This window comes from Halichoeres trimaculatus, unplaced genomic scaffold, assembly GCF_033239565.1.
Source record: "Halichoeres trimaculatus isolate MK-OKI-2021-1 unplaced genomic scaffold, fHalTri1.1 fHalTri1_scaffold_13, whole genome shotgun sequence".
In the NCBI taxonomy this organism is placed as follows: Eukaryota; Metazoa; Chordata; class Actinopteri; order Labriformes; family Labridae; genus Halichoeres; species Halichoeres trimaculatus.
The window spans coordinates 33344900-33358136 of record NW_027437191.1 but is presented as its reverse complement, the minus strand read 5'-3'; the positions used below and the strand labels follow the sequence as shown (position 1 = coordinate 33358136).

General features: G+C 38.2%; 1 protein-coding gene across 1 annotated transcript in view; it reads left to right on the top strand.

Moving 5' to 3' along the window:
- The first annotated feature begins 48 nt into the window (after positions 1-48).
- The window catches only part of armc2 (armadillo repeat containing 2), a 28922-nt gene continuing 15733 nt past the window's right edge, over positions 49-13237 (top strand). Inside the window, exons 1-6 of the mRNA XM_074685328.1 lie at positions 49-335; positions 1450-1522; positions 3253-3424; positions 3940-4066; positions 12141-12205; positions 12767-12874. Of these exons, the coding sequence (XP_074541429.1) occupies positions 127-335; positions 1450-1522; positions 3253-3424; positions 3940-4066; positions 12141-12205; positions 12767-12874 (754 nt within the window). The 5' untranslated portion in view covers positions 49-126. The remainder of the gene's footprint in view (positions 336-1449; positions 1523-3252; positions 3425-3939; positions 4067-12140; positions 12206-12766; positions 12875-13237) is intronic.

Sequence of the window (13237 nt, the reverse complement as noted above, 5' to 3'; positions counted from 1 at the left end):
TTTTTCTATCATAATCCTTGTGTTTTTATGTCTCCTTACAGTGAGACACCCTGTCACTGCTGGCATCATAAAATCAAACTAGTGAAGCCACTTTCCAACTGTCTCTGCAAATGTCACGTGGCCTCGATGGAGAGAAAACCTGATCTTTGCTCCCCCTTCAATCCACGGTATAATGCTTTGAGGAGGACAAGTGCAGAAATCGTGAGTGAAGCCAGGCAGTCCCTGCGAGTCCAGTCTACCCAGCGACCGTTTACCCCCAGAGATGGACACAGACATCTGTTTGGACAGAGTTCTGCTCGTGCAGGTCGTGACAACAGGCCTCCATCAACGTTCAGGTTTGTTTGAAACTGAAGCTGTGTCTCAAGGCAGGGTCTGCAGCCTTCAGAGGACTGGTCCTTAGCAGCTGAACTGATTTGAGACCCCCTCACTTGTCAGGCTTCAACATTTATTTATTTAAAGATTTATTTAAAGATTTATTTATTCATTTGATAAATAAAAATCAATACAAAGAAAAAAATAAAAGATCCTAAAACTAACTGAAAAGGAGCGGAAGGAAGAAAAACTCTTATTGTATTTGTCCCTTCTTTCACAGGATACAAATCAAACAATCACCCAACAATAATATAAGAAAATAACAACACAAAACAGCCACAGGCAAACATGCCTTTTAACATTTCATTCTTTTCAAAGAAAAAGAAAATAAAAACAGCCAAAAAACATAAATTCAGTATGGCTAGCTTTTCAAACACAAGTAAACCTAAAGCTTAAATTAAAAAAAGGATGTTTTTTTTTTTTTTTTACTATTACTATATTTACTACTTTATTATTTATTTTTCTACTTTCATTGATCAAGTATAGAACCACAATCACATCATGAAACAGAGTCAAGCAAAACCGTAAATTTTTATTTTCTATTTTCAGAGAACTAAAATGATTGAATGTATTGTTTGAATTGTCCCTGTAAGTTTTTTTTCTGGTGAATTTACATTTATGAACATAGAATTTTGCTATGGGGAAGATTTGTAAAGAACAAATGTTTCTCTATTGGAAATTACTTAAAAGGAACTCAAAAAACACATTTTCCAACAGTAAAACAAAATCTTCATCAGTGTTCTGAGAAATAAAAGTACAGTTGTTGCCAGAATACCTCCACAACTGGATAATCCAGGAGTTCAGCTGTGTCCATCAGGTTTGGCGTTCACACACAATGAATTGAGGCTAAAAAGGATTCACCGAATTTGTCCCTTCCCCGCACCCAAAACTGATTTTGTCTTTTGGGAAAGCCTTCAAGGCACTGCTGTGACGTCATTCAGTCTTCAGAGTCAGACTTCATAGGCTGCAGTCCCTGAATTGGGAAACGGCTTCAGATTTGCTTTATGATATGCGGTTCAAAAGTCAAAGATGTTGTCCCCCCTGAGTTAATTCTCATGTTTTATTTTTACTTCATAGTCTTCATGCCCAAAACTTTGATGCTCCTGACTCCAGGCCGGGCTCAGGTACCCGCCTTTCTCCTCTGGATCATGTGAGTTCTCTTACAAACACACATGCGCTCATGTCAAATGGTCTTTTGGATTTAACTTGTTTTTTTTTAAATCTTAGATACATGAATGCAAAGGGCCAATCCCAGTTCTCATTCTTACCCCATAGACCATCTCGATTCCCGCTACGTCATCACCCCGAGACGCTCGCTGGCTGTTGTAGGCAGAGCGACTGTTTACTCACTTCCAAACCAAGCACATTTTTACAAACTGATGATAAACTGATGTCAGATTAGGGCAACAAACAATGTTATAATAGTTTGGGATTTGTCATTATAGTTTAATCTTAGTTAGTTTTGACATTGTTTTTCCATTACAGTTTAGTTTTAATTAGTTTTAAAAAATTTCAGAGTAAATATTTTGTAATACTGTTTATTTTGAAGTCCAACATAGAGCTCACTGCTCAGTCAATGATGATACTGAACTGTTGGCTGCTGCCTTCAACACAAGAAAATAATATTACCTTAACATAAAAAACTAGATCATAAATTGTATAAAAATAATGTAAACATAAATTACATAAAATAATATAAACATAAATTATATAAAACAATATAATATGAGGTTAAATAATTGGAAACTTGGACTCTGTAACAATAAAGTCAGACTCACATGCACTTAAACTATTACAGATGCTCTGATTCATTGCTCCACTACGTTTGGTCGCAGCACAGCGCACAGCCAGTCAGTGCAGTAAACAAGCACGTCCCAGTACGTCGCTATGATGGTGCCGTACGGCGCTGACAACTGCCGAAAACAGTCGTAAAATTGGTTGGGAAAATGTGTCGGATTAATTTAAATCCTAAAGTCTATTAATATTGTCAGAAACGATAACGAAGGACATTTTGTCTTTTATTTTGGTTAGTTCCAGTTGGTTTTGTGAACACAAGATACAGTTTTAGTTTTCTTATCATTTTTGTTTTCTTTTCTAGTTTTTATTAGTTTGAGTTAACTGCAATGTATTTCAAATTTTAGTTTTCATTTTTAGTTTCGTTTTAGTTAACTATTACAACCTTGGCGACAAACTCACAGCAAACAGACACCACCACGATGCACCACATAACATGAGTAAGGAGACAGCTAAACCATGAAAAGCTAACGCTAAGCTAATTTTCATGTATTCAAAAGCTATATTATGTAGCTAGCTTATGTAGCTGATGCCGCTCCTGAATGCGGCTTCTCTGTCCAATCACTCATTGCTAACCCGCTGCTTGGTCTGACAACAGTGTAGCTATTATTAGCTGTAGCTGTCGCTGCAGGGTTAGCTAGCTAAAAATACAACCAACAGTTCAAAACATGGCTAATATTAACGTGAAGTAGCACAATGGAGCATGTGGATATCTGATTAACAAAATATTTATATCATGGGAAATTTGTCATACCCCCTGGTTTCAAGTGAGGTCTCAGCTTGTCTTGTTTTAAGGGCGGTGTAGCTCTTCCCCTTGATAACACCACACCTGCACTAAACCAAGGGCTAATAATTGGGATTGGCCCAAAGTTTCACCTTCAAAACTAAAATAAAAATAAGATACACCTTTGTTCACCAGCATAAAATTTTACCTGTGTTTTATAAATTGGATTATGATGTAAATATGAAAAAGGATGACTTGCTGAGGTAAGAAAGGAGAATCTCTGTAAACGTATGTTTCTGGTGCATTCAGCCTCTGACTCATTGTTCATGTCATATGCCATGAATATGTCTCTGTGGATCCAGAAGCCAAAGCTGCCAGCCCCCTGCCATTCAGAGGATCCATTCAAGGCCTTTCCCAAACCCCCCACTGACCCTCTGGAAACAAAGAGGGGGCTGGCAGGGGCGCGGGCACGACTTCTCCGGGCTGGATCTGTCACCACGTTACCTCCTGTGGAGGGGAAAACAGATGGTACAGGTAAAAACAAAAACAAAACAAAACAAGACGGCTGAATCATGAAGAAAAAAAAAGATATGTAAAGCTTACACAGTAAATGACGCAGAGAGTATGGGAATGCTTATTTGTTAATTATCCGTGATGTGCTGATAATAAAATGCTAGTGCAGCACACAGAAGCAGAAACATAAAGCTCTCTGTTTTTAATTCATCGCTGTAAATCTTGTATGAAGGCGCCAGCGCAGGAACAGCTTTCTCAAAAGTAAATGAATGGAGCCATTCACTCGCTGACATACCTGATTTACATCCTCTGTGGTTGGGCTTGATGAAAAACATAATTTATGCTGCTGTTTCTCTGAAATCCTCTCCTCATAATCTGATATTTGGGGAAACTATATAAAGAGAGTTTTCACTTTAAGAGATGGTTGAATTGAATATAAGTCGACATTATGTGATATTTAAAAAAATGGATTCATCGTACTTAAAGGTCGTGGAAATAAGTCAAATGCCCTGTCTTCAATCTCTCTGTGTGTTTAGTGAAAGAGAGGCTGAACCCAGGCCCAGGACAAAAGCAGCCTGCAGCTCAAAGACTCCCCAGCTCAGACCACACCGAGCTCTGCAGCGCTCCCCACAAACACGGCCCACGCAGGGCTGCAAGTGAAAGGTACGCTTTCTGTCCCTCTGTTTGACTTGCAGGATCTGTCCTTCACACTAGCCTGCAGCCCCCAACACACACACACACATATATACACACACACACACACATACACACACCCTCTCCGGTTCCCTCTTTTGGAGCGGAGTGACAGTTCAACAATGACTTAAAGATTTATAGGCGCACAAAGGTTGCAGTGGTAGCCATTACTAGATGGAGTTGATTGTGTCTCCCGTTATTGCCTTTCATCAAATCCTGCACTGCCTCCTCTTTGCTTTCCTGCTTCCATCTTTGTGACTGGCTCACTTTGTCAAACACATTTCAAATGTTTCTTTGTGCTAACTTCTAACCAAACGCCTGACAGACCTTAGTATGACAGAAAAAGACTGAGACTGGTATTAAAATTGAACATGAAAGAAATTAAGTCTAAGGTAAGTTGTCATGGTTTTGGTTTTATAAACAACACATTTAGCTTTTGAATAGTATTTGGTAGGGATGCACCAGAAATATTGTCTTAAACTGATACCAATACCAATGACGGTTAACACGCACAAATACATACACAAATGTTATTTATATTCACCTTTGATCATGACATGAATTATTTGAACAAAACTAAAAATACTATTAAAATTGCTGCTACACTGCAAAAACTGAAATCTTATCAAGTGCTTTTCTCTTATTTTCAGTAAAGATTGTCTTATTATACTCGATATGAGCCACATTCACCTAATCAGTCCAGAAAAAGGTTTTGCTTCAAATTATCTAAAGATAAAAATTTGCCTGAAAATTTGCTTGTAACTAGAATAATGTATAAATACAAGAAACTTTTCCCTTGTTCCATTGGCAGATTTTTCATCTTATTATAAGCAGTTCAGACCTCATTTTTGCCTTTAAATAACTTGAAACAAGACACTTTTCTGGACTGGTCAGGTGAATGTTGCTGATATTAAGCCTAAAAAGACATTTTCGACTGAAAATGAGACAAAAACACTTGATAAGATTTAAGTTTTTTTGTGGTGTACTGTGTACAGTGTGGTGCTTGTGAATAACTTGAGTTTTTATCCTATATTTTCTTGTGTGCTGGTTGTATTCCGTGGTGCTACTGCTGCAGGAACCTGAATTTCCTGAGGGAACCTTTCCAAGGGATTAATGAAGTTCCTATCTATCTATCTATCTATCTATCTATCTATCTATCTATCTATCTATCTATCTATCTATCTATCTATCTATCTATCTATCTATCCATCTATCTATCTTTCTATCTTTCTATCTATCTATCTATCTATCTATCTATCTATCATCTATCTATCTATCTATCTATCTATCTATCTATCCATCTATCTATCTTTCTATCTATCTTTCTATCTATCTATCTATCTATCTATCTATCTATCTATCTATCTATCTATCTATCTATCTATCTATCTATCTATCTTTCTATCTATCTATCTTCTATCTATCCATCTATCTATCCATCTATCTATCTATCTATCTATCTATCTATCTATCTATCTATCTATCTATCTTTCTATCTATCTATCTTCTATCTATCCATCTATCTATCTATCTATCTATCTATCTATCTATCTATCTATCTATCTATCTATCTATCTATCTATCTATCTATCTATCTATCTATCTATTTTTCATCTATCTATCATCTATCCATCTATCTATCTATCTATCTATCTATCTATCTATCTATCTATCTATCTATCTATCTATCTATCTATCTATCATCTATCTATCTATCTATCTATCTATCTATTTTTCATCTATCTATCATCTATCCATCTATCTATCTATCCATCTATCTATCTATCTATCTATCTATCTATCTATCTATCTATCTATCTATCTATCTATCTATCTATCTATCTATCTGTCTATCTATCTATCCTTACATTACTAGCATCTTTAGCATTCTTGGCGTCCTCATTAGGGATGGCCACCAAATTACGTACCTTTATAGGTACTGACTGAATTCTGTCTGTGGCACCGAGTACCAATTCAAGTGAAATCAAATGGTACCATGTTTAGGTACCTAAACGCATCGTTGTGACTGTGTAGGAGTGAATGAGTTGGTGATTTTCCATACTGGACATGAACACAGCATTGTAAGGTTATGTATTTAGGAATAAATATGTTAAACTGGAACACTTTGAGATGTTATTATTAAAGAAATTATTATTTATTACCACATAAACACACACAAAAATACAGAGAATTGATGCCGATGAGTACTGATACCGGTTGGCAGGTACCGTTTCAAATGTAAGAGGTTTTCATCCCTAGTCCTTATGTACTTTCAAAACTCTGTCAAAGCAGCGGTTACGTTTCAGATGACTGTTTAGGTTTGAAGTATTAGAGCTGCGGACTTTTTCCTCCTCATGGACCCTCCCTGGAAAACCTGTTTTGTTCAGAAACTTTGAAGAAGTCTCACATAGTCAACTTCATGTTTTTCTGTTTGCTGTGTGCACGTTGTGCTGCATTTACAGTGTGACGATAATTCACTGTTCCCAGGTTTGCTAGTCATTCTTTATGCCTTTTTGAGTTTGTTTTTCTGTTGTTTATGTGTCACATGTGGAAAAATACTGTGGATGCCGATTCAAGTCAGTAACTACCAGAATTATGAGTTAACAAGTTATTTTTCCAACATGAGGGGGCTCTCTTATTTTTCCTGGTTAGAGAGTGTTTTTTTATGCCGACGGTGCCTGAACGCAGCACTCACTGCTGGCTGTTCAGGTCTTACGGTGGGAGTGGGTCACTGCCACACTGACAAAAATACAAGTTATCGGGGCTAGTCATCATAATATGGGATGTATCAGAATGACGTAGTAATTTCCTGTTACTGGTCTGATAGTGATCGTGCACCCTTCGTATTTGATTATGATTACAGTGAAAAAGAAAAACACAAACCTTCAGTTTATGACTCAAACTCTCATGTGATTAAAGATTATGAGGCTTTATTGGCTTTGTTCAAAAGAGAGTATTTTCTCGTGTCTCCAAAGACTAAACTTGTGAGTCACATCCCTCTTGGAGCGCCGTCAGCTGCGTGTTTGAAGTCAGTGACACAATCAGTGGCGTCAGCTTCTAAAAACTACAACTAAACTCTCCATCCTGATAAACTCTCCAGCTCAAACCTCCTCATAGCTCACCATACAGTATTTCTCAGTCATCATTAAATCCAGTTTCTTGGAAAGCTTCATCCCACATGAAATGCCTCCATCTGTCATCACAATCACGTGTCAGCTTTTACACCTTCGCAGTGCGCAGAGGCTGCACGCTCCCCTCTTTTCTGCCGATCTCATCAGCTGCGTGTCAGCGCGAGGGGCATAACTCTGGCCGTGAGGTCGGAGAGCGTCGTTACAATCCATCCCCCCCATCGATCGGGTGGGGCTGCGGAGCGGGGCACGCTATAAAACACTTTTACAGGAAATCTGGGCTAACGCCGCAGCCCAACCTCCTCCCCTCTGAGCCAAGTTAACGTTGTGTTTGAATAACTTGTTGCTGGGTTGGATTAAAGACTTCCTCTTTGATTAGAAAGTCCAACTCTGTGTTCAGGAGAGTCGAAGCAGGCAGACGCTGAACACAAGTGGAAAAAGACACAGCACGACATAAATCTGATGAGTTGGATGAGATATAAAGATAGAGGAGATTAGACATCCACGAGGTTCTTTTTCTCCAATAAGCCGGAGCTTTATAGCTCCAAATGGCTCTCTATTAGATTTGGGTGCCCATCTGGGCAAGGCTGGCAGCGGCGTGTGTTGTGACTGTTGGTGTGCTGGCCAGGCCTAAGACAGGGATGAGGTCATGTCTCAGAGAATGCAGTATCACACAAAGAGGCCTTATTATCAGCCTCTTAATCCTATCATAGAGCCCGAGCCCTCTTTGACGTTCACTGCAACATGCCTCGGCCAGAGCTGACTTTAAACCTCTTCAATAGTAACAAAAACACACGATCTGTAGATGGTCATTTTTAGGTCTTAAACCTTAAAGCAGAGTCACTTTGGTGTAAAACAGGGGTCGCCAACCTTTTCCATGACTTATGCCGCTTTGAAATACACTCATACCCAAAGTGCCAAAACTTTTTGTCAGAAAATCATTTGTAATTCATCTTTTTTTTTTTTTTTTTACAATATTTTTATTAAAGTTTTAGATACATATCAAACTTTGTATCAAATGTACAAACATTTTCAGTTTCATTTATGTCCCCTCAAAGAAGTGCTCATTCACACACACACACACACACACACACAAAAAAAAAAAAATAATAATAATAATAGTAATAATAAAATATTATTAATAATAAAATTAGTAATAATAATAATAATAAATAAATAAATAAGAAAATACACAAAAACAAAATAATAATAACAATAATAATAATAAAAAAATAATTATAATAATAGAATTAATAATAATAATTTTAAAAAAATGATAATAAAGAGAAAAGCTAAATAAATAAAAAAGGCAGGATCATTTCATAATGTTATTCAGTCAGTGTTATCCCTTTCATTAGTCAAAAATGACATGAATGAGTCCCAAATAAAGGAAAACTCCTCTTTTTTTACCTTTAACAATATATGTCAATCTTTCAAGTCCAAGACAAGTTATCAACTCCTTCTTCCATATTGCCAGTGAAGGTGGTTCGACATTTTTCCAATATAGTGCAATCACTCTTTTTGCATGGAGAAGACCAAAGTCAACAATTTCAGATTGCTTCTTTGTTCTGATGAGGTTTTTGGGATATAATCCAAGTATGCAAATTGTTGAGGTCAAAGGAATGTTAAAACCAACCGTAATTCATCTTTTTTACAGTTTTTTTTGCAGTTTTTAAACATGCTCACAGCAGAGTTCCTCCTTCATCTGTCTTCCATCGCTGTAACTCGCCACATGGCCGAGCGCCAAATTCAGGAGCATCCTGTAGAGCAGCTGTGACACGTTTTCTACCATTTCACCAACACGCCTTTCCACAGCTCTGGCTGAAAGCGGTATCTCTTTGATTCTGGACATAAATGGCAAGGCAAGTTTATTTCTATAGCACATTTCAGCAATGCAATTCAAAGTGCTTTACAGGCAGAACAAATTATGGAAAACAATTAAAATTCAATTAAAAATGAGATTAATTAAAAAGATACAATAAAACAAACGACAACAAAAAACAAACAAAAGATTAAAATAGATTTTAAAACAGATTTTAAAACGGATTTGAAAAACAGATTTTAAGATAAAAACAGATTTTAAGATAAAAACAGATTTTAAGATAAAATTTGCAGTGCAAAATTAAAGACAAGATATTAAAATGATAAATGTGTCTCCACAGGAAAGTCTTCTCCACGTATTCCTTCTGTTATCTTTTTTTTTCTTTGCTAACGTTTTTACTGACTTCAATTTATCCGTCTCATCCATAGACTGTGAAAAAACTGTATCTTTCCAGGCTCAAAGTGAGGTCACCACAAAAACTGCTCCCCCTGGTGGCTGGCTGCAGTATAGGTAAAAAAATCCATCTCCCCAGTCATTCCAGATGGGCTGTGATCAAACTTTAAAAAAATTAACACATCTCGTAGAAATGTTTCTCACATCTGATTGTTGTGGTGATTTGAAGATATCATTTGGCTGTTCTGTATCCAAGTCCTCTTTTTTCTGAAAAGTTTCTTTTTCATTAGTTATTAGAGGTTAAAAACAAGGTTTTTTGTCAAATTTAATGATGATTGACAGCAGACGTTCTTGTGTATTTTTTATGGGGTTGTAAAATATGTCTAGAGGGAGAGCCAAGAAGAGATTAGACTCTTATATTTTTGTCATCCGGCTCCACTCAGGCTCTCTCTGAGTCCCTCATAGCCTCTACTGAGCAGACTTGTGACAGGAGTATTTTGGCTTCAAAACCGTACAGTGGTAAATGGTATACAGTCTATGATAGCTCTATTCAAGTAGAGGCCCGCGGGCCACATGCGGCCCAAAAGCAGCTGCCAAGCGATAGGGATTCAGGGCTAATGAGAATATTTTCTACTAAAACAGACAAGCTCTTACAAAAATTCCAACATTATTACAGATATTGACTGCTACACCTACTGTTACCTATCAACTAACCCAATCCAATGTGTCATTGAAAAGCTAACATTAGCAGTCCAACACGGGTGAAAAAAGCATGTCTCTTTCTACACTAAAAAAAAAACAGCAAGTAAAATAATTGGTTTAGTCCTGCATGGATTGGAAAGTATATATTTATTTTACTACCAAGTCTAACTTATTGCAGAATTGATTGAATATCCCTGGTCTATGGTCTCATAGCTGAATTTTTATCGTGTTTGGTCTCAAAGATTTGAGATGATTTTTTAAGTTGTTTCACCTCATTCATCAGCTTCATCAGTTTAGTTTGTTTGGCGAGCATCTCCTCTATCATAAGGTTCAGGGATTTCTTTATTTACTCCATTTCTTCTTCTGTGTCATTACCACCTTGCCAAAGAGACGCCGTACGCTTGATGTCCTACATACTACACTCTCACAGCAAAGCGTGCATATCGCTCAATCTCTGCTGGCAATAAATCCATACTCCATTATCCATCTCTGGTGGAAAAAATGACAGGATCTTGGTTTGCTTGCCATGATAACACCGCTAAATGGATGCGATAGCCGCAAGCTAGCCAACTGAATTTGCAGAGGCACACTTGTAGGTCACATTACCACACTTGTAACGTCACGTTTTGAAGCCATTATCTAATTTTATTTGTTAACTTTTAGGTAAGAACATTTAAAGTGTGCTCAACTCTTAGTGAAGTGTTACATAGTTTTGTTAATTTTCATTTTATTTGTTTATCTATTTTGTCCTCCGCTTCGTTGTAATTATTCTGTGCATGCCAACATGACAACACCGCAAAAACTGAAATATTATCAAGTGTTTTTGTCTTTTTTAAGTAAAAATTGTCTTTTTATACCTGATATGAGCCACATTCAACTGGTCAGATCAGAAAAATGTCATGTTTCAAGTAATTTAAAAGAAATCTGTCAATGAAAGAAGAGAAATTTGCTGGAAAATTTGTTAGAAACTAGAATAATGTCTTAAGACGAGAAACTTTTCTCTTGTTCCATTGGCAGATTGAGATGGTCAGGTGAATGTGGCTCAGATTAAGTCTAAAAAGATATTTTCTATTAAAATAAGACAAAAAAGCCCACCCCTGGTGTAAAAGATCAAGAGAAACTCCACCATATCTGCTAATTCACTGCAGAAGCTTCAGACACAACAGATAACACAACAATCTCTGACTATGTCACAAGTTTTTGCTCCATATTTGATTTGTTTACTCATCTTTGGTGGGAGATTCACAGAGTTAATCAGAGCTGAGATTCACATTTGTCTCTATTTATCAGAAATTATTTTCTCAGCTTGTTTTTTGTAGTAATAAGTCATAACAGGCTACCTGCCATGTTTCACAAAAATCGATTGCAACATTGAGTCACGCTCTGCAAGCGAGGGCGGACACGCAGAGAGGAAGACGCAGCGGTGACACGCAGAGGGCAAGCCACAACACATAGCTTAGCACGACACGGGGCGTGTTTCTGGACGCGCTTTACTGTTACTGCACAGACAGCTCACAGTGACAAAGCATGAACGGCTTCAACCAGGCTGCCCGCAGAGCCCAGATGCAGGTTCCTGTCTGTTAGAGAGCCCTGTGTGTGTGTGTGTGTGTGTGTGTGTGTGTGTGTGTGTGTGTTGCACAAACACACAGGTTCACAAGCCCTCAAAAACTTACAGACACACACACACACACACACACACACACAGAGCTGATTCTCCACACTCTTTCATATAAGTGCACCTGCACTCCAGTCCCAACCTCTGCTGCAACAGAGACACCCAGTGGTGCTGAGAGGAACTGCACGTGTTGACAGACTTCAGTGTCAGCAACTTCTTCAAGAGTCTCACTCTCTGCTACAACAATTTATGCATCTTAAACTTTTTTCCTTTCTTTCAGTTTGACTTTTATAATTAGGATACTGTTAGAAAACAGCGAGCACAGGTCTCCACAGCATGATGTCAGCAGACGCTTTGTGATTTCATGTTTCTTTGTTCCAGCAGCCGGATGAAACAGGCGGCTGGTGACTCAGACGTCAGACCCACAGAGAGCAGAGCGGAGAAAACAGGTTTGACCAGATGCACTCACTTGTGTGTTTTCTGTATGAATCTAACAGTATAGTCACATTATCTCCTTAAAAATCCTCTAAAGGGGGTTTGAGGCCATCGATCAGGCCACACCTCCAGAAACAAACATCTCCCCTTGGTGTCAAACTTTGATTGGGTTGTTGTTGCTAAGTGTCTCGTTTTCACCCTGAGAAACAGACAAAAAGTTGCTACAAGAGCTATTATTTTGGGCAACCACAGCTTCCTGCATCACACCAAGCTATAGGGTATGCAAATGCTCAAAAAGTGCGTGCGAGGTGCAGACATTTGCGTGCACACAAGCCCACGTGTTTTCATCTCACATGCCCGTGCTTAGCTTATTTCACATCAGCGCAGAAACAGAAAAAGAAAAAAATCAGAGGAAGTGCAGCTGAAGATGGTGACCTTTCATTGTGGCATCGAACTTCCTGCTGTTTTATTTTCAGACGGTGGTGAACTTGTGAACCGGGCGCACGGCACATGTTCGCCGTCTGGTTTTCGGAGGTGGTAATTGGCTAACTGTAATTCTGCGTGCACATTTTCAGGAGCTGGGAGCAGAGACGACACCACGGGCACGGCGGAGGATGCAGAGGCAGTGGTGTGGGATAATGGGATTGCTCCTCTTCTGCAGCAGCTGCAGAGCGTGGCTGGAGGTAGTGTGAAAAATGCAAAAAGGTGCCCTGAGAAAATCTGCAAACATGAACCATGAATTCACATCACCCCAAAGAGTATCTGGTTTCTAATCTACCACACCCACACAATCATATTTTTTTAATCATTTTATTTTACATTCTTCAGGCAGAGAAATACATTTTTAGCTCTGGCAGAAAGTCAAGCATTCAGTCCCAGAAAATGAAAAATCTCTGTCACTTCAACGGCTGAAGAAAAGCAAACTTAACACTGTTATGTTTGGCATCCGCGCAGAGCTGTCTTCGCCTGAGCTGCAGTCTGGCAGCCCTGAAATGAAACCTATGGTTGTAAATATTTTAACACTCTACAAATTTAATGGAAATTTC